General features: G+C 48.4%; 1 protein-coding gene across 11 annotated transcripts in view; it reads right to left on the reverse strand.

Moving 5' to 3' along the window:
- Positions 1 to 22,210, reverse strand: part of Cacna1d (calcium voltage-gated channel subunit alpha1 D) — a 462,187-nt gene that overhangs the window by 19,175 nt on the left and 420,802 nt on the right. For 10 of the 11 annotated variants that reach the window (XM_076544143.1, XM_076544146.1, XM_076544141.1 and 7 more), the window contains 8 exons: positions 19,440 to 19,505; positions 17,376 to 17,467; positions 16,048 to 16,207; positions 15,375 to 15,502; positions 15,153 to 15,249; positions 12,192 to 12,294; positions 10,660 to 10,761; positions 5,805 to 5,935 (listed from right to left, as the gene is read on the reverse strand). In XM_076544143.1, coding sequence (XP_076400258.1) covers positions 5,805 to 5,935; positions 10,660 to 10,761; positions 12,192 to 12,294; positions 15,153 to 15,249; positions 15,375 to 15,502; positions 16,048 to 16,207; positions 17,376 to 17,467; positions 19,440 to 19,505 — 879 coding nt within the window. Of the gene's footprint in view, positions 1 to 1,750; positions 1,916 to 5,804; positions 5,936 to 10,659; positions 10,762 to 12,191; positions 12,295 to 15,152; positions 15,250 to 15,374; positions 15,503 to 16,047; positions 16,208 to 17,375; positions 17,468 to 19,439; positions 19,506 to 22,210 lie in introns of those variants that run through there. The other variant, XM_076544150.1, reaches the window with a different exon arrangement.

A 22,210-nucleotide genomic window follows, 5' to 3' on the forward strand; every position in this document is an offset into this window, starting at 1 on the left:
AGTCTGAGCTGGGCCTGTCTCCATAGTGAGATCAGGAGGTCCACCATGATGTAGGAAGGTCAAGCCACATGGCAAGGAACCTCTGTGGTCAAGGGCAAATGTCATAGGCACAAGGTGTCACTAGAGAAGGCTCCTCTAGGCTTATCTGGGATGGGCCTGAAGGAGGCATCTGCCCACTGGGGACCCTACCCATCTTGGCCTGGCCTTCAGCGGCACCCTGGAGATGCTTGGAGGAGCACTCCTTTCTGCCCGAACAGGACTGCATAGAGTCCTGGCTCCCTCTTCCTCGCCATTCCATCTCACCTCACTCTCCACTCCACTCTACCCACTCACGTCACATGTACACACATGCACACACCCCACTCCAGGCCAGGCAAAGGGGATCAGCAGATTGGAAGCCCTTCTTCCTAACCCTACCCCTCTTTTTGGATTCTTCTCTGTAAACTTTTCTCTTTGAGTACTGGCCCTCCTTGGCCATTTTGGGCATCTTGGTCTAATACCGGAGGCATAGACTTGACCCCTTCTGGGGATGGGTTTAGAACGTGAGAGCGATGCCCTCATCAACCACCATTTGGGCAAAACTCAGCTGTTGTCACTGTATGCGAATGTGACTTGACAGGTTACCTGTTTGCATCTCTATGCATTTCCCAGTATCTTAAAAAAAAAAAAAGTGAGGGGTGGAGAATTCATCTCGATGGATAACTACAGTACAGAACAGAAAAGAGATCAAACCAAACCAAGAATTTCTTAAAGTTCTGGTAGTAAACAGGCATATGATATTATTATTGTTGTAGTCTTAATAATAAGCAATTATACGTCCAAGGAGCTTTACAATCACTTAGCTATTCCTCACAACAGCCCTGTGAGGTAGGTCGACATTAGTACCCCCATTTTACAGATGGGGAAACTGAGGCACAGAGAGGTTAAGTGTCTTGCCCAAGGTCACGCAGCAAGTGAATGCTGGAGCTGGGACTAGAACCCAGGTTCCCTGACTCCCAGTGTCCTTGAAACTAGATCATACTGCTTCCAAAGAGGCATCCCAGACTGGCTCTGAGCGTGAGTTAAAGACAGACAATGTTAGATGAGGTTTGGGTGTGGTGGCATTTCCCGCAGACACAGTAAGATGGAACCTGAGGTTTGCCTGGTTGGTTTTGGCATGCGGGTGTATGTGTTAGTTTCAATGGGTGTGTCTGAGCTTCCTGGCCTTCCACTTATTAGTGCATTCTGGACTGGGTCACTGCAGCAAGCAGGGCGGGCACCCAGTCAGGAGGTCATGGCATACTGGCATAGAAAGGGAACTCTGTCTGCTCAGTGCCAATCAGCCTGCCAGTCTTTGGGAGTTCGGGCAAACTAGTGCTGCAGGACTTTGGGACGGAGTCAGCTGCCCACCTTAGGCAGGTCTGCTTAATCCTTTTTAATATATATATATATATATGTACACATACATATATATATAATTTAATTGTATTTATTTATTTTTTACTGGCCAGCATCAGCAAGTTGTGTTCATTTCATTTCTCTGCGGGGCAGCTGCCCTTCTCCTTTGCTCTCTCTCTCTCTCTCCTCTCTCACTCTGTCCCTTTCACTGAGTCTCTGGCTTGGAAGGGAAAACCGTAACTCATACGTTCCCTTTCATGAAAAGGAGCCACCATGAGCAGTGTCCACAACGGGCAGCCTTGGCTCCACAGGTGAGCCACAGGCCCGCTTCTGCCTTCCGGAGGAGTGCCTTGCTCGGAAGGGGTCTCTCCGGGGCTTTGGGATTGCTCTTGCCTGCATTTCCCCTGAAATGCTGCGTCAGTAGAAATAAGCCCGAGTGTGAGTTTGCCCTTTCAAGGCCTTAGCCACAAGCGCCTTCGGACTAACCAGCTTGGTGCAGTAGCTCAGGCCGAGAACTCTAAAGCATCCGTTCAAGCATCTGAAACAAACGAATCAGCCAGTGAAATCTCATCTGTTAGCATCTGTTCTCCTCTTACATTAAAAAAGGAAAACATATATATTATTTATATATATAAGAGCAGTGTTATGGCTTTGAGTAGAGTCATACTTCTCAAAAAAAGAATCTCACTGCCTTCCAGATGGAGGTGACAAGACCCTTTCCTGTCTTTGCGCACTATGCCTGAGAAGGCCACAGTGAGGGATACTGAAGACTGAAACAAATGACTACTTTCACACCACCCACATCTCCCAGCCACCCGTCTGTGGCCAAGGCACAGATGTTAAAGCCACTCAACCTAAACACCTAATCCTGCAGCGTCATACCCAATGGGCTCCTTAAATCCAACTTCTAAACAGATAGAGGACTAGCTGCCTGGGATTCCCTATGATTCCTTTGGGTGGCTTCTCATCTGAAGAGCATGGAGGACAGTGTCCTCAGACTCCATGAGAGCAAACAAAAGACTGGAATGTTAAAGAGAAATGAACAGAACTTTTCCCACTTTGGGATCTTTTGTTGTCAGAGAGACAACTAGACTCATCGGAGCCTGTGGCATCCCAGAGGCATCTGGAGGTTCCATGGACCTTCTTGTTGCGTTACTACATGCGGGAAAGGGGACTGAGAATTTCTGTGGCTGCATGGCTATGTTCCTTTATCTCTTTGTTCCTTGTGGAAACTTGCAGGCCACTCGGATGTAGCAACATGGATGAAGAGCAAATGCTGAGTCAAATGAATGGGAATATGTAAATGTCAGATGAGTGAGAGAAAACCAAAAGGCTGGATGCAGCTTCTCTCTGGCTCCCATCATAGAAGGGCTAGAGAGAAGTTTAGTTTTAATGATGGGATGAAGGAATGGAGTGGACGGATGAAAAAGTGCACACTCATTCAGACCACAGAGGCCAGAGGACACAGGTGCCCAGCTCCTTCCTATGCCGAGGCAGGGACACCTTCAGTCATCATCACCCACCACAGGGAAGGTTAACACTCCAGTTGGTCTGAACACATGGAGATCAGGCTGAGTCCACAGGGTTCAAACCACAGGGCGTCTGTGTGCCTCTGAGAGCCATGACATGGAATGGGGGTGCAGAGCTTGGGTGCCAGTTCTGAGAGCTCTTCAGACAGACCTCACTCTGCAGGCCAGCACGCACAAGCTTGGCTGTTCACACAATAATGCCACACTCCACTTCCCACTACAACCAGCTCGGGAGCCACGCCCAACAGCATCCGGCTGCCAGAATCATGTTGCTCCCTTCTCAAGCAGCCAAGTCCTCCCTCAGCAGCTGTCTCAAGGGTGTGTCTTCCTCCCACGACCAATCCCAGTTCCCTGACTGCTACATCACCCATGATATTTCATAATGCAAAAAAGGAGGCCTCCTTATGCACTAATTAAATGTAGAATAACAAATCACATTTAAAGCCATTTCTATAGCAGAGGAAGCCAAAAATGTAATTAGAATTATCCATCAAGGAGACAAACATTTTCTATTTTTAATGCTTGTTTCAGAATCAAATGCCTTTTCAGAATTTAACTGTCAAGATTATGAACACAACTTAATTTTCTATGCTGTGTGCTTAATACAAATTACAGCCCTAGTCTCAATTCTCAATAGAACCATGGGAAAACATATTTGTATCATCTTACTAGAAATATTTGACTTCTACCAATGAAACGAAACTCTTTCTTTAAATAATAAAAAACGAAAAGTCTTAAACGGGAGAAAACCCTCAACATTATTTTAACATAATGTGGTTGTTTCTCACCCAGAACCTTTATGTCATACTGTTAATATCATCTGAACCTTCAGCTCAAGGCTCAGTAAACTCCATATGCAAAATGTGACTATTTAAGCCATGTGTTGATTATGCTATTTCAGAATACCAAAACATGCATCCAGCCACCAGAGCAAGCCTTAGGGCTTCAGAAAAGGTCTTACCTGCCCCCATGCCTCCCCCAACACACATCCAAGTGTTTACATATATACCCTCCACTGGAACCTGAAGAGCCTCATAACTCCAAGATAACTGACTGCAGCAGAGAGATCAATTCTAGAGTGGTCTAGAATGCCAAGTTTTGATCCCGCCAACTAGACTTCTAGAGCAGCAAGACATTCTGGGTAGGCAAAGGGTACCCACCAAACTCAGAAATCCAGCCAGCAGCCTCTCCTATGGGGCAGAAGGTCATGTGAGGGGATGACCTTCAGCATGTGCTAATGCTCTCTGTTGGTGGCCAACCTAGTCATGCTGCCACCAGGAATATATAAACTCAAATCTGCAAACTCAGAGTTTTAGCTTTTGTCCTGCGAGGTTACTTGTGAACTGTAATCTTGGAGTCAGTCACAGCTGTCACTTCTGAAAACCAGATCAGCAGGAGGGGAGTGAGCTTAAGTCGAAGCCTATGACCCCAGATGGCAGCAGGCCAGATGGCTGAGCCTGTAACTCACTGAGCTACCAAAAGGTCACATGATCAGGGAACGAAAGAACACAGGCTGACTTGAACAGGTGTGGGTGACCACCTGCCCCATGGATCTCACCAGGAGGCAGCTGGTCACCATCTGCAAGGTCATCTACTAACCTGTGACATACAAACACACCCCACATTCCTCATTCACATCACCTTTATTCACACTCTTCCTCACAGCAAGAGCACAGTCAGGCCTTAGCCTCCACGGTTATCCCTTTGAACACACAACAATGCTGGGTATTCCACAGTTATCCCTTTGAACACACAACAATGCTGGGTATTCGCTCCTGGAACCAAGTGCAGGGCTGTTTCATGTTGTTCCTTATCAACACCCACAAGGCCACATTTAAGAACCATGAGAACAGGGACATAAGAGGAATGCTCGTGTAAACTTTTTAAAAAGCAAGGGAAATGTCTTTATTTATGATGGTCTGAAGGCACTCCAGGTAAGCATGGTTAGCAAGATTTCAAGACAGCCTGCCAACCTCCATACTTCCCTCTTCTCTGCTCTTAGCATCTGTCCCCAGCCCTCTTGACACACCACCAGCCCCTAAACTGCCTTCTCTAGCTCCCCTGCCTGCAAGTTCTAGCATAGTCATGCCTGCTTCCCACCCAGAGCTCAGAACAGCTTTAGGATTCTATTGCCTTGGGATGCCTGAACCCTGATTGGACCAGAGATTCCTAAATGCCACACCCACACTCTAGGGACCTGGCAGGGATAAGAGCAGTGTAAGTGCGTGCATGTGTGTGAAGGGGCAGGTCCTGGAAAAGGGGAGATGGGCCAGAGGTTGGCCTGTGTGTGTAGCATTTGCACAGCAAACCTCACGGCCATCGGGAGGAGACGGCCCACAGAGACAGACACGCCACACACACACACACACACACACACACACACACACACACACACACACACACAGTACACACTAGGGAGTGATGGATGTTATTGAAATGGACCAAAAAACCAACAAGCCGTGGGGTAAGAAACAAACAGAAACAAAACAAAGCACTTGCGTTCAGATGGAAAGCTGTACGCTGGGCAGCCAGACCCTGAGCTCAGGGCTATGGGAGAAGGGGCCCGCCTAGAGGATGCTGCCTTCGGAGAAGACCCAGGTGGCTAGGCTAGGAGGTGAGCATTCACTCCTTTCCCATCACGGCTGTCCTGGGGGCCTTGCACACAGACCAGATGGTGGCCGGTGCCAGGTTCAACGAAGAAGACAGGAAGAGGGGAGAGGACTTACCTTGTGGCTCAGAAATGGCTAATCCACAGTGAGGGGGGAGTGTGCAGTATCTCAGTTTAAACAAAATCCTTGTGGCACTGCTCAACCATGAATAGTCAGCTCTCTAGTATTTCAAATTAAAGCTGGTGACATTGTTAGTGAGAAGAGAGAACAGAACAAGAGGACAATTCACCTGTAGGGCAATTGTGGTGTTCTTCGCGGGGTACTTGCCCACCAGTCCTTGTTCTTTCCGTTTCTTGAATTTCCTAAAGTAGTCCTGTATCAGGAAAGTGGCATAGAACTTCCCCACGGTTACCTCATCATCTAAACGGAGAGACCAGACACAGCTCTCCCGAATCAGCACATTTGGACCAAGAGCCTAGACCCTCACTTCTGGCTGGGGCAGGGGCGGGGCGGGACAGTGCCCAAAAGGCACTGGGGTCTCAGTCTATAAATACGGGTTGCTTGGTCTAGCAAGAAGCAAAGCTTTGCAAAGCAGTTAAGGCTCAAAGTTAGAGTCAGTTAAATAAACTGATCCTCAAAGTTGCAGAAAGTAATGTATATTTATCACGAGTTTAAGAGAGTAGCATATTAGTAACAATATGAAGCGCCACCTTGGTTATTTACTTAAAATAAACATTACAAAACAGAAAGGCCTCACAGGCCACATTTTCCACCCTGTGCATAGAGATTTGCATGTGTAATTACCATAAGCATCAAATGCAATTAAGCATCCAAATCCCTATGTCACAGGATGGAGACCTAGAAAGGTGACGGATGAGCTTGGAAGGAGAGGAAGGTCGGAACAGAGACTGCAGCTCCAGATCTCACACGCTCCCCCGTTCTTTGCCAATAAGCTCCGAGACCGTTTCTTGGTTTGAAATTCAGAACTGCTGGATTTCTGCATTGCAATGACAGCCCCAGCTAACCTCGGCCCCGAGCAGGCTCTATCTCTGCTCTGTTCAGAAACAACCTCCAGCATGTATCACTTGGGAATCAGAACTCCGCTGACAACTTTGAAGGTGATGCATGAGGCAGAATAGAAGCTCTGACTGTCTCATGGTAAACCACGGTGGACATGACAGTGTGTCCTGTGCCCCGCCCCCCAAGGTTGATGCCTCCAAATCTGTAGGGTGCTGATGTCTTCTGGGCAGAAACTGGCATGGCTACATTAGCAGCCGAGCTTGTGTGGGGCTGTGCTGGGGGGTTGTAGGCCAACTGGCAGGATCTGCAAAGCCTGGGAAGAGGAACAGCTGTGGGTACTAGGGCTTCTGATCAAGCTGGCCTTGCAAGAGTCATATGGATGGGGGGTAAGAAGACCAACCCGTGTGAGCTTGTATTCTCCCCTATAAAACAGAGCTCCCTCTCAGAAGAATTGAGGATGTGGAAGAGAAGATATAGAAAGTGCTCGAACCCTGGTGTGGGCTGCCCTAGTGTCAAGGGTCCTACAATTACAAGTCATCACTCACTACTGTTTCAAACCAAACCAACAGTTCCACTTACTGAAATGGATGCTAGAGCATAGGAAGCTTGGGGCCACTGGGACCCACTGAATCCACTAATCCAACTTTGGTGGGTTTTATTTAGTGGCCACTTGTGAGGTGTGGCTGATTTACGGCTCCCATCCAGAGATGGCTGGGCCACTTTGGACAGCGTCTCCAGCCCTTCCTGCCAGAAGCTGCACAGCATTACCTTGTTTATTTTTGTTATGCACAAAAATTACCTGTTTTAAGTGGGTGGGCTGGCTTTGAGGAATGTTATATTCCTCCTGAGCCCAAGCCAAGGAAGCCCTGGTGTGGTAGAAAAGTTGCTGAAGACAACTAGGGACTCTGTGTTGCATCTGAAATCCTAGGCCCTGACTGGCCACCGGTTCGTCTACCCTATCCAGTGAGGCACCATCCAAAGGAAAGCAAGCCAATCTATCCAGGTCTGCAAAGCTCATCCCTGCCCCATCTCCAGTTTCTGAGTATTCTGCCCATCAGCTATAGCTAGGCACCATGACCGGGTATGGGTGCGGGGAGGGGGGCAGTGTCCAAGCCCAGTTCACGCTCCTCATGGGTCTCACTACCTCTACCTAACAATTCTGCTTACCCTTCTAAGAGAGGGAGGGGTTACACATGACTACACCAGGTCCCCTAGCTAGGACCTGAGCCCAGGACCCTCCCTCTCTTCTCCAGCCCTCCTCTAAGGAGAGCCTGGCTCTGGCCACACCCAACTCCTGCTCTTCTCTGAGCTGCCTCTCTGGTCCTTCTTAGCTCTTTCCTAGTGGGCCAGTGGCTGCTGGGCCAGCATACCCACAGAGCCCAGAATCTCTGCCACCTTCAACAGCGCAGATGTCTTTTATATCTCAAGGTCCCATGAGCCCTGGTGAACTCCCCGACTCAACGTAGAGGCTCATTTTACTCTCCATCAGGATGTTTCTAGTAAAAGAAGTGCTGGCTGACCTCTCTTCAGCTCTGGAGCAGCAGGGCAGGACTCAAGGGTGACTGAGAACAAGCAGTGCCGAGAGTCCTGGCTGAGCAGGACTCTAGAGAACAAGAAAAGCCAATGCCTGGGCAGGACAGGGAAGGAACGGAGAGAAGCAATGCACGTGGTGGGTCCATCTGGGCTCGGAAGAACACAGAAGGGACCAAGGAACCAGAGAGATGGCCCAAGGATGAGGACCCAAAGGCAGGAGGCTCTCCCAAGGAGAGCAGCTTCTAAAGAGAGAGAGGCAAGTCCAAGGACTGGCAGAGGTGACGAGAGCGCACTGAGAACCCAGGCAAGGTTCCAGGCTGAGACATCTCAGCCTCACGACAGGAGTGGTGAGCTCCCGGCAGAGAGGAGAGAAAAGGACGCTCCCGGGACGCCCTCCATAGCTGGTTCCTGACATCACCTTAACATCAAGTTCATGATGAGCAGTGACAGCTCCTATCACATCCCAGCAGCAAAGCTGCCCAGACGAGCATCTGGCTCTGCTCCCTCCGCTAGCTGTGAGGTCACCTGAGCACCCTCAGGACACGGGCTGGCCACTCATTCTGCTGCTCTCCAACCACATTATACTGCGGGAGACACTAACACCTGGAACCACTGCCTGTCTGTCCCAAAGGCTTTATCGTGGTGTCATTTCTTAAGTGTGCCATGATGAGGAACGGTTGGGAACCGCTGGTCTACTGGGGGATAAGAGAAAAAGAAATGGAAGAGACAAATGATGGATACAGACACTGAACCCCAGCCCAGAGCTCCCCACTAAGGCCTGAGGTCACTGCTGCTCAGTCTCCTTGGGTGGCAAATGTGCTTCTATGAAATGTAAACTAGATAAACAGGTGCCACACTGGACACAGGAACAGACACGACAGAAACTTCTGGAGCACTCTACCTCTTCCCAAGACTTCATGATGCCTCTAGATGGACACCTGTCACCCTACACCCCAAACCACGTAAGAGAAACACAGAGAACTGCCAGGCCCTAGAAATGGGGGATGTTTTCATCCTTCATGAGAAGTTTGGTAGAGATAAATGCGGATCCGTTTTTTCAAAGGAAGGGGGTTTAGATCATAAGCCCAATTCTAGTAAGATGAAAAGAAATGGAGTGTCATAGTGATGCAGATGGCCTTCTTCAGGCGTACCTTGTGTGAGGGGGCTCTTCCTGTGGGCACTAGATGGGCCACAATGAAGGTGGTGGTCCCAAAGAGACAGACCAAGAGAGAGGTGAGTGTCTCGGGCTAGTGTATGGAAGGTTTACACAGACAGGCACAGCCTACTATTCTGAAGCATGCATCTGTATTTCAAGAAACAATGTAGGGGAATCCAGTTGGCAAGAGATAACTCTGATTCCATGCCACCACCCTAAAACAGAATTGCTTCAGAATATTCTGAGAGTTGAAAGGAATGGAGGCCGCCGAGAAAGCTCAAGCGTGGTGTTACAACAGTTTAAAAAGCGGGCCATCTAAGCCATGCGACCACTCGGATGTACAGCTGAAAGGAAAAAAAAAAAAAGGAAACCAAGAGGAGTTTTAAAAGGGCAGAATCGCATCTGGGCAGCTGGGGGTCTTGAGGTGGGACCCGGTGCTCCCCCCCCCCCCCCCGACTTCCCCCCACCCCCACCCCCGCTTTGGTCATTTCTTTCTGAGTTATTTTCCCAGAGTTGAGCCAGTGGCTGGGCCAGCTCTCGGTGGCCTGAATTCCACTAATAATGGAAGCCAATCGCACTAAGCAGCAGAAGTGGCTAATACATGGCTCCCTCTGTCCCCAGGTACTGCAGGTAGTCACTTCCTGGGTGCTGGATTCAGCTTCTGAATCTGAACTACACCATCCTATTGAAGTTCTATGTGTTATAAAACATACCAGATGTTTATCATGCATCCAGGCCAGGGTTAGCTAGACTGCTGGGGAGCGGGGGGCCACTGGGTAATCAGATTCTGCACTTTTAAAACTTGAAACAAAGCAGTTGGAAAATAACCATCTCACTTCTACATCCACATGTACTTAAACAAAAGTAGAGAAACACTATATATATAATATATATAGATATTATATATATGTAAAAGTTAAATGTTTAGTCAGTTAATTTGTGATAAATAACAAAAGGAAATAAATAAGCATGCTTGTTAGTTCTACCTCTAGATTCTCATTAAAGGACAGTCTCGGTAACTACACTGCTAATTTCAGTCTTCTTAAACTTATTGTAGAAGTATTCTTTCCTAAGATCTATCCATTTTTCTCAAGACATTTTACACTGTAAGCTAGACTTAGGAATTTCTTTGGGGGCCAAAGGTACAAGCTTTTAATTTTGTGAGAGCTGTCATATTCTTTTCCACTGATTTTTTTCTACTAATAGCAAAAACCCTGCTCTAGCCCCACGGGGTCTGGACTCCTCCCCACTGAGGCTTGGCTATCTTCCTATCACCCAAATATTCTCATGTGAAGCCAAAGGGCTCCGTTAGCTGTGGGGCTGGCGCTCTCTGCTCTGGTAAAGCGTTCCACAATCCCTCTCTGGGCTGTCTGCAGGTGCTGTACTGAGATGAACTCCTTGACCAAGAACTACTTAGCGGGGAGGTTACACTAACCACCAGCTGGGGGAACAACTTGGTCGAGGAGCTTCATGCTTGTCTTCTTCCAGATTTTCTTTATCACAGCTCGGAGTTCTTCATTAGCTTGCTCCAGGTTCCCTGGATCCAAAAGGCAAAGAGGTATGTGGACGCAGCGTGGACAAGCCTTGCTTCCGTGGCCCAGAGCTGTGTCGCTAGGTCTTTGGATTGCCTTACTGAGAAAGCCTTCCCTGTGGGCTCTCCAAATTCTCTTCCTATATTCAGAAATACTTACTAAGCCCATGTAACTGGAAGACCTGCCACTGGGGGGTCATGTTTCACCTGGGAATCCAAGAACTAGCCTCTTCTGCCATAGCGCCCGGCCCCAGACAGGACCGGTGCTCCTCCCTCGGCTCCCAGACCAGGGGCAACTGCCTCTGCTTCGGCCGCCTCCTCCTCCTCCTCCTCCCCCTTTCTTTCTCTTCCCCTCTTCTTTCTTCTGTATCTCCCCATCTCCTCTTCTGCTCTTCTCCATCTCCCTCCTCCCCCTTTCCTTCTCTTGCTCCTCCTCCTCCCCCTCCCCCTCCTCCAGCGTACCCCAATCCTGCCTTTATTCTTGCAGATCCAGACTAAACTTCACCCAAAAAAAGACTTCTCAGGCCTTACTGTAGCTACTCATCCTCACCTCCTAACCTTGACTTCTCCCTATATGTCTTTCCTAGTGATACATGTGGGGCCAGCCTCCATTCTGGGACCCTTAACGATGTGTGTTTGTGGCATAAGAGGCACATGTCAGGCCCGGGGAGGCTGGCTTTGCCGGGTAGATCTCCAGGGCTGTGGAGAACCCCCGGCCTCTAACTAGATACATGCCTACTGTCTTCTCTTACCTCCCTTCTGCTTCTCACCTCTGGCTCACTCCCCAGCCTGTGCAGCAATCGGCTGGCTCCCCATGCCATCTATAATGCAGCCTCTGAGCTAACCCCAGAGGCACATTTCCGCTGCCTGCCAAGCCAGGTTTGAGCAGGGCTGAGTGCGGCATGAAAAGGAGTCCAGCTGAGATGCGGACCTGCTAGCACATCCCACACACTAACCACGTGGTACATGTGGTGCATGTGGTGTGTGTGTGCACACAGTAGGTTCTGCACCTCCCACCCCACCTGCTTAGAACTTCCCCTGGCCCGCTGCATGTGGTTCCTTTTCATGGACAAAGAAGATACTGCTTGGAGTTGCCTCGCTGATGGTGTTGGTGGAGGACAGCTGGAGTGAATCATCTGTGGTTTCTCTCTATGCCCCAACACCTTGCCTGTTTCTCCTTCAGTATAGTAAGCATGTGATGAGTCAACTCCAGATATTACGGAACAAAGCAAAGAATAAAGGAAAAACAGAGGGATGGGGTATTCAGCTGGCCAGACAGAGAGAGTCTTCCTGTATCCATCACTCTTTCCTGAGGCATCCCATTCATTAAGAGGAAGTCCAGAAGGGAGAACCAAAGTGTGTTTGTGTGGGGGAGGGGTAACATCTCCTCCCTCTCCTGCTACCTGTCCTGCTTCCTGCTTCCAGGGAGTGCTCACCTTCGGTCTTGATCTTGAGAGCCGTGCGGACCAAAGCAAACAGGGTGGCGTTGAACATGACTGTCCCGTCACTGTTGAGAGGCATGTTCATGGCAACTAATCTCTGCGGATGAAAAAGAGCACCTCAGGAGAATGTGAGTGTCCTGTGACAGCCATGTCCCCTTCTGATGCTCCTTCTTTGTTTATCCCTCTTTCGTGCTCTGTCAACATCCACTTCAACCCACAGCCATTTGGGAGCGTCTCGGAGATGGTTAGTTATAGGTGTCAACATAACTAGTTATGGGCTGCCCAGAACGTGGGTTAAATAAATATCATTTCTAGGTATGTCTGTGAGGGTGCTCTGGGAGAGATTAGCCTTTGAATTGATGGGCTGAGTAAAGCAGATGCCTGTAAAAGTGGGTAGCCATCATTCAATCACAGCACAAAAATGTGCAGAGACTGAATTTCCTCTTCGCCTACCTGAGGTAGAACATCAGTCTTCTGTGGACTGAGACACATCTCACTGGTCCCCCTGGTTCTCTGGCCTCCTGAGTCCCCCATTAGAAGATGAGAGACTGTAGAACTCCTCAAAATCACATGTGCCCATACTGCTTAATAAACCTCTTCATGTGTATGCATGTATATCCATCCATCTATCTATCTATCTATCTATCTATCTATCTATCTATCTATCTATCTATCTATGTACATCTATACACTGGACACACACAAAGACATACACATCATATATGTGGCCACAGCCATCCTATTAGTCCCTATTTCTATGGAGAATGCTAATGAATACAACTTCCTATCTGTGGGGAACCTGGGATAACAAAGAGCAAATTTCATTAATGAAATATAAATGCTGACAACCAGATGCTATTTGATATTAAACCATTGAACATCATTGTCCACGCATTCTTCTTGTCTCATTCCTCGCTCTCTGTGTCTTAGGGCCAGGTCTCCCCTCTAGGTCCATCCTTAAGGGTTTTATGCTAAGTAAATGACGCAGTAGATACACAGGCCAGGCACAGGGCCCGAGTCTTGGACTTTCCGCTAGTAGAGCTCACTACTGTTCACACCCCAGAAAATGTGTTCTTTTAGGAAGTTTCTAGAAATAGAACATCATGTGGTATCTCCGCTAGGTCTCCATGGCTCCTCTGAGGGCTTGGTCTTTCAGAACAGATCAACACTTCCCACTTCTCACTCCCCTCCAGAAACCTCTAACACCAGCACTAAGGAAAGCCGCAGGAGAACTTGGGAGGTAAAGGACACGCTCTTTGGGTTCCAGTCACCTCCTTCTAATTCAGACCGCAGGCCAGGCTGACAGGCCTTGTGAGGATTAAAGTAGATCATGGACACAAACATTTTATGCCTGACACATGCTAAGTGTTAAACGATGTTAATATTTTCAAATTTTCTAGTTGGGTGTGGTGGCATATACCTATATCCTAGTGCTTGGGAGGCAGAGTCAGGCAGATCTCTGAGCTGGAGGTTGGCGTGGTCTATATAGGGACTTCCAGGTTAGCCAGTGCCACACAGTGAGACCCCCATCTCAAAAACAAAACAAAATTAAATAATATATGTATTTTTATTTCTGGCCAACAGTTTATTGAAAAAGAAAGGTGTAAATGGGTTTTTTCCACCCCACTGAAGAACCCACCTAAATTCCATGTTCTACTATCAACCTCTCCTATGTCCAAATCAGTGCAGCCAGGCTGACTGGGACCTCCATTCACTTTTCCTGACCAATACCCAAGTCATCAAAATGAATGACGTTGTATCTTAAGGATGTTCCTGGTAGAGGAACGTGGGATCCAAACAAAGATAAACTCCGTCAACTGGGTTCTGTGCTACTTTCTGGGCCGGGTGGACTTCCTCAAGGAGAGGGAGGGTAAACAGGTAAACCTTGTATTCCTGTTGCTACATGAAACAGTTTCTGTGGGCTGTGTGGGAGAAAGGCCAACACGAACTAGGGGCTCCACATGACCAGTGGGGCGGGGGGTGGGGGGGATGACAGAGGCAGGCCAGGAGACCTGAGCTCATCCCAGGGACACCTCAGCTCCACAGCCCAGGAAAGGGCTCTATAGAACTCAACAGCAGAGAGGCCGCATGCAACATGTCACCATGCCTACCACTGCCCAGCTAGGGTTCAATGTCTGCCACCACCAAGCTAAGGTCTGATGTCTACAACTGCCAAGCTAAGGGCTAAATTAGTTCTTTCCTCATTACTCTCTGCTCATCTGTCTGCAAGGTATCCTCCACTGTACCTCCTCAGCAGGTCTATGCTGCCCACTCTTTCCTCACGACCACTGCCCTCATCCCCTCATTCTCATGGCCCACTGCCCTCATCCCGGCCGCCCCGATTAGTCTGTCTCCTCATGCCAACACCATCAACTCTGCCATGGGGACCTGAGATTCACGTTTCTTCCCCGGTTTCATCATCCTCCACAGGATTCGGTGGTGAATATTCAATCAGGTTCAGCAGACGCATGGGCCCCTCTGTCACTTCTTCCTGTGTTCCAGTCAGTGGTTGTTACCGATGGCTTGTTGCCGGCCAATCGGAGACTCCTGCTCCGGTCTGGACTCTGGACTCCCTTCCGTGAAGTCCTCCTGCCTCTGACTTACTCCTATGGCTCTCCTGGCTTTTATGTTGGTTTGGTGGTGCTGGGACTCAAACCCAGGACCCTCCACGTGCTAGATAAGCACTGTCGCAGAGCTACATTCACAGCCACTCACCCCTGACCTAAATACCATTCCCTCCGACAGCTACCCGGTGACAAAGCGTTCCCTTCCTCTTTCTCTTGTTCCTGGCAGATTCTAAGTGTTTTAAACTCGAGAGGACCTCCAATGCAGAAAACATTCATTATTCTCTCCACATGTCCATCTTACGGAGGGCCTGGCTAAATGTCACTTGGTGTTTGTGTGTGAGGAACGAAGCAGCCGACAGGCTGTCAGGTTTGGAGGTGTGACACTCACCTTACACGCTACTCGGTGTGGACATAACTTCCCGAACCCCAGAGGAGGCTGGATTCGTCGGAGCAGAGTGACCACATCAAGGTGTTTTATCCTTCCCCTGGAAGCAGAGCACAGCTGAGGTCCTAGGCAGCGTGACCCGCACGGGCTTCCAGTCCACCACTTCCGCCCTGCCCTTCCACAGAAACCACCCCTGACGTTCCCAGAGGATGCTTTGCAACGTACTTTGCTTCGGGGTCATATTCTGACCATATCCTTTTGAATTCATCCAAGTGGTGGGGCCCCAGAATAGACCAGTCCCGGGTCAGGTAGTCAAAATTGTCCATGATAACAGCCACGAAGAGGTTGATGATCTGGAAAAGTCCACCGAGAGGGTATTTCAGTGGCAGCAGAGAGATCTCTTCCACTGCGTCTGCCTCCTAACTACAGGAACACTGGAACCCACGTTTGCAGAGGCAGGCCACAATACTCGTTTACTGTAGGAAAAGGCAACATCTGACCAGATGGCTTGGCACACACTCAGGAGGGGGTGGGTGGCTGCTGCATTAGCTGGCACCCCGAGGCACACTGTAATCTTATAATTTAATTGTAACCAGAGACAGCTCACACTTTGAAAGCACTTAAAGCCATGTGCAGTGCCTTTGAAATTTTAGAAAGGAAACAGCAGCCCTCAGTAACAAGGTTGGCTGGAAATTACCCCCAGCCCATCAGTGAGTGCCCAACCCAACCCAGATGGCTGTGACACGTGCCAGATTAAGCAAGACTTGCCTCCTGCCTGGTGGGGTCCAGAGCGTGCCAACTGTTTCAAAGCATTATGCCAGGGCAGCGTTACTGGTCTGAACCCCAAATGCTATAGCAGTTCTGTAAATGGAAAAGAGGGCTCCCGGAGACGGCTTACCAGGAACGCGCAGAGCATGTAAAAGCTGATGAAATACACAATGGCAAAGTTGCTCCCACAAGTGTATTCCTCTCCCGGGTTGTAATCTGAGTCCGGGTCACACAGCTTCCCAGGGAGGCAGGCAAGCATGATCTCCTGCCAGGCTTCCCCGGTGGCACACCTGTTTAAGAAAAAGGGCTTTAATTGGGGAAGGGTCAAGGAGATGATGAGTTAAACATTTAGGAAGACAGTTCTTAACTTGTGTAAAATGTATGTAACTGTAGCAATGCCGTTTGGATTCAGGACAGTCTGGAAGCCTGCTTTCAGACACAACTTAGTAACTAGAGGCCCTGGTATAATATGATTTATAAAAGTGTCTGATGCAATTCTTTATATAAATGGATGTTCATTTTTCTCCTGTTTCTTCTTCAAACATCCCTATTACAATTATTTAATGATTAGTCCTGACTGTTTTTGTTGAAAGGGAAGAGTTGGAAACCACCTAAATTACAAATGAGTTGTTATAGTTACTAGAGTCATTGGACATTGCTTCCTTGTTTCTAGAGAGTTCTCTCAGTGTGAGGAAGATTGTTTGCAAAGATTATTAGCTGGGGTTAAAAACAATCCCATAACATGTGAGGTTGTACATCTTAGGTTGCTCCTAGTTGGCTTTGCAGAATGTTCCCATGTTTGTGCTGTGTTCCCGTTCTCCTGGCTGGGTTCTGGTGCACTCTTCACGCATAGGTCTCTATCCTACAATGTTTTTTGTTGTTTTTCCTGGTGGTCTAAGTGTTAGCTACACTAAATGTGAATCTGAATGACCTCCAGCCATTTTAACAATGCAGTCAGTTCCTCTGTGACTGAAATGCCAGTTCTGTTTAAGAAGACAAAATTGGGGCCTGGGAGAGAGGTCAGTTGGGAAAAGGTGTTTGCTGTGCTAGCCTGATGACCCGGGTTCAATCCCCAGAACCCAGGTAAAGATTAAAGGAGAGGACTGACTCCACATAGTTGTCCTCTGACCTCCACACGCACACAGTGGCATGTCTACCCACGAACATATATCACAGTCATACATATATATGAAGTAATAATATTTTAAAAGATATAAAACATCTGACCATAGTAGAACATACAATCCCAGCATTTTGACAGGCTGAGGCCGGGGGATTGTCATGAGTTTGAGGCCAGCCTGGTCTATAGACTGAGACCTATTTCAAAACAAACAAAGTAACTAACAAATATAGAAAGATAACAATAACAAAGCAAGAGTCTACCAAGAGATAACCAGAAGCATGCATAACCCCCGTCATTCACAATTCTAGGCATACCACCCTCAAGGACCCAGTCACCTGAAGAGCAGCAGCACTGCCTGTGGAAACGTCTGGAAGTTGTTGTTCCTATTGATCTGGTTGTTATCTCTCATGGCAACTTTCCCAAACATCTAGATGAGGCAGTTAAGAAGGGTGAAAAATCAGATTTCTATCATTATTACAATGTGGATCGTTAACCTTCTCCCAAGGTTCATGTGGTTAGAGGCTTAGACCCTAAGGGTAGCATTGTTGAGAGGTAGAACTTTAAGAGGTGGGCCTGTGGGAAGTCCTTAGGCCACTGGGGGGTGTGTCTTCACAGGGGAATGTGGGAAGCCCACATCCAACCTCTCGAAGCAGTTGTATTTATCCATGATGCATTTCTACGATGGTGTCCCGCCTTGTCATAGGACAAAGCGATGAGGCTAGGTGATCATGGATCAGATCGCCAAAACTGCAGGCCATAATAAACATTTTCTCTTTGTAAGTTAATTATCTCCGATATTTCAGTATGGTCGTGAAATGCTAACACAGTCATAGAGAAAGACTCCTGGGATTTTGGAACTAACTCAGCACTTTCTTAGGACTCAGGCTTCCTTAGGACACCTGGCACTTTCTGCACCCTGCACAGATCTGCTGGGCACAGCATGTGCCGGGCACTAGGTTGAACATCCGGAATGCAGTGTCTCAGAGAGGCCCATTCTCACCCCACAGGAGGCTCTGCCCTGAGGAGACTACCCGGGTGATCAAGAGTGGCAAGCAGACACAGTGAGTCCCGGGATGATCCGACCCCACAGAGACCGGCGAAGAGGCCCATCTACCCACTGCCAGGGAAATGGGACCAGGAAGGCCTCCAGAGGGAGTAGCACATAGCTAGACGGAAGGAGAAGCAGCAGCGGTTAGGTGACAAAGGCCAGAGTTCTCCAGACAGAGGGAGCGTCACCTGGAAGGAGCTGAGGTCCTGAGGAGTGAGGATGAGTGGGAAAGAGAGAGGAACGACTGCGGGAGACAAAGGGGCGGGACCTTGAGGGCTTTGCCTCCCCAGCAAAGCTTTCCTACTGGAATTATGGAGCAAACCGACCTTTCAGAAGGTCTTGGGTCCCGGCAAATGCCTGCTATGAGAATGTGGAGCTGGGTGTGCAATGAAGTTCGCAGAGCCCTGAGCTACCTCTCTTCACGAGGACACGTAACATTGAAGACTCTTCTAGGCACACAGCATCATCACGTGCTATTCAATTACAAAGGCTCTGGTATGATGACTCTTGTCTTATAACTCCCCATAAAATTCCTACAAGTACTTCCTTCAGGACAAATAAATTAATATATACATACAACATCTCCCTGTGCTGGAATTACCTCACCTCTCTCTCTCATGCGCCCCTCTCTAGGCAGAACAACAACGTTCTATCAGTGTAGGTCATTTTCCTCTGACTCCTGGTACCCAGAGCTGTTCATTGCCCTCCAGCTACCCCAGGGTGTTAGGGTCCAGCTGTCAGTGAGGGCCCCAAACCTTTCCCAGCCTGGAGCATATGCTTCAGTCTCTCTAGTCTAAGAGCCTGGGTCCATGCCTCTCTGGAAAAGTGTGCTGCCCAGACTTAGTTCTAACCATAGCATCTGGAAGTCCAGTGTGAGAATGCCAGTGTGATAAGGCATAATTCTTCAGGGTGCCAGCAGGTGTTTGGACTGAACACCATCAGAGTATCATCAGTACAGAGCTCAGGCTCTCCACACTGATGACGGGGGCATCTCCTTTTCCACCGGGGGCCTATGGCATTCTGCCGCTCAGATCAACCACAGGTCTTCCCATCTAGCTCATTCTCCTAAAACATGAGTGCAAGTGTCGGCAGGAAGGAGGGCTAACAAAACAGTCTCCTGCTGCATCTTGAACTCTGCACCCTTCTGGGTCTGGTTTCCTCTGGCACCAGCTCTATCTTGGGAGTTCAATACCACCCAAGGGGCCATAACGTCCTCTCTCCTTATCTCCTCAGTAGCCAAGGCATTTGGCTGGAAACATCAAGACCTTATCCTTCTACTTTACCTGGCCTAAGTGCAGACCTGGGGCCACCTTGGAAAAGGTTCTGTGAGGGAAAAGCAGCTGCCACTTACCTGCATGCCAATGACTGCATAGATGAAGAAGAGCATGGCAATGAGGAGGGCGACATATGGGAGTGCCTGCAAGAGACAAAGAACTGGGGTTGCTGGGAGTCGGACACCTGCCTTTGTGCCTGCTCTTCCCACATGAGGCCCAGCCCGGCACAAGTGCTTCAGTCCCGGAGATCCACACGCCTGCACACCTCCAGTTACAAAGTGTGGGCAGGCAGGGGAGCTTTCCAAGCTCAGCATTACCCTGTGCTAACCCTAAACACTTCCATACAGACACATAGATCCCGGTGAGTTTGAAGTGGACCCTGCATCCTTCATGAAACTCTAACTGACCAAATCATTCCAAAATACCAGATGCCCCAATTGCTTCCCTCCATTTCCTCTGTATCTGGGGTGGGGGCTGGGGTGTAGTTGTAGTGCAGCCAAGAAACATCTTTATGCAAAATCACCTTGATTCCCGGTTTCCTTAGACTAGGAGCTTAGGGGTAGAATTACCGAGTCAGAGGGTCAAAAGCCATTTCAGAACGCAAAACTCTTTAAAATGCACCGCGGGTGATACATTTTATTCAAAGAGACTGCAAGTTCTGCTAGACCTCACAGTTGATACACCTTGAGGTCACTTGGTCCTTGATCCTGCTGTGTACTCAGCCTGTTTGTTTAACTTGTCTTTAAGATAACAATGTATCAACCAACCTTACTCCCTAGGATTTCCTGTGTAATCAGCTTTTACAACCTAAGACAATGCATAACTATAAGTTATACATTCGTCTATGCCTCTGATCCAAAAAGCAGTGTGTGTGTGTGTGTGTGTGTGTGTGTGTGGTGTTATAGTAATAAATACTGAAAACAGAAAATAGGTTGAAAACAACCTTATACAACCAATACCTGCCATAAACATTGAAATCAGCATACGATAAAACTTGATGGTATCTTTGCAGTATTGAGTGCTTTTGGGGTCTGGTGCAAATAATTCAATCTCTTGTAAAAATCTGTTAAAGATTTCTGCAAAGTATCCCTCATTTCTTCTGCATGTGATGCTTTCTATGGTGCTCAATACAGAGCAAAGTCTTAGGGACAGGCAGACATCAGTCAGTCTTAAGACAAGACATGGGGAGAGATCCGTTATATACAACCGATAGACTACAGACAAGCCAGCAACCACAAACTACAGACAGACTGAAGACAGGGAGAAATGGGGAGACTTCAAACATGGGGTCCCTCTTGGTCAAATTAATCCCAGGGGGACTGCTGAGCTTTCTTTCCTTCCGGTGACTTGGGTGCATCCTGGTGCATTCGAGGCTCTCTTTAAAGCTTTTAACTGAACCAGGTGTTCCTCTGTAAACAGCTACAAAGTCAAGGGTCAGGCCCAGGACAAAAGGAAGCTGGCTGAGTGGTCACAAGCACAGGCTCCTTTTATTTAAGATCACCCCAACAGGTACAAGCGTCTAGCCAGACGTGAGTCTTTTCACCCATGTTTTTTGATGGCGTTTCTCCATCACCACATAAGACAAATGCACCTTTGAGTACGGGATGCCTCCAGGGCTGCCTGGCTGCTGGACTTAATTCCAAGCACATGTGATTAGAGTCGCCCTTTCTCACCTGTCTAAGGAAGTGACTCAAAAAGCTGACAGGTCACCTAAGGTTTGAGGCTCTGTGACTTGCAGCCTAGCCCAATGCCACAGCAACATGTCAACAGGTGGACTGCTTACTGGTGTCCCACAGGGCTAGTGTCCCCACAAAAGCTCTTTGCGCTTTCTTCCTAGACATCCAAATGTCTGAGGACTATGCTGGCAACTCACCACTCTGTCACGTGGCTTCTTTATCTACTATTTTTTTTTTTTTAAGTTTAATAATTTCTTCAAGAAACAGGATCATGCCTGGGCGGTGGTGGCGCATGTCTTTAATCCCAGCACTCCAGAGGCAGAGCCAGGCGGATCTCTGTGAGTTTGAGGCCAGCCTGGTCTACAGAGGGAGATCCAGGACAGGCATCAAAACTACACAGAGAAACCCTGTCTCGAAAAAAAAACCCACCACCACCACCCCGCCCAAAGAAACAGGATGGTTTTACATGAATGCATTTCATTATTTTAGTAGCCCATCTCTGGAACTTGACACACCTGACCGTGGAGGACTGCAGGGCTTGGCTGCACCCAGGTTCTCCTGCCTCGGGTGCCTGCCCTGCTTCTCTCTCCCAGCCACGCCCCCCACTTCTTTGCTCAGTCACCATTCTTCTCAGCAGGACTGTGATTTCCTTTCTGAGAGCTTTTGTCTTCTCCTTTCCCTACATACCATTTCTTTCCCTTCTCCCTACTCACTGTAAAATTAATTAAGAATTAATAATATTACTTGAATTTTACTGGTTATCTCGGGGTGGTGAGAGGCAAACTTGAACTTGTTCTTTATATAACTCCATTGGTTCACATGAACATTTAACTTATGAAGAAGGGAAGGTGCATGCATGGCTCACCCTGCACTGTCTGTGCATCTCACGCATTCCCTACACGGCTGCACTTTCTAATCACAAATCTGCATCTATTCCTCACCCTCAACCGGCTCTGCCTAGAAGACTGGACTGTCTCTAGCAGGATACCAGAAGGTACAGGAGAAGCTGATTCTGCTCGAGAATGGACTAGAACCCATGAAAAGAATCACAGGCATCAAATAAGACCTGGTGGATACCTACACGAACTGAACTCTAATTCTATCAAGTACCCAGCAACCCGGTGTAAGCGGAGCATTCATCTTAGGAAGAGGCTATGTGGTGATTTGAATGG

This window comes from Peromyscus maniculatus, chromosome 9, assembly GCF_049852395.1.
Source record: "Peromyscus maniculatus bairdii isolate BWxNUB_F1_BW_parent chromosome 9, HU_Pman_BW_mat_3.1, whole genome shotgun sequence".
NCBI classification, from domain to species: Eukaryota; Metazoa; Chordata; class Mammalia; order Rodentia; family Cricetidae; genus Peromyscus; species Peromyscus maniculatus.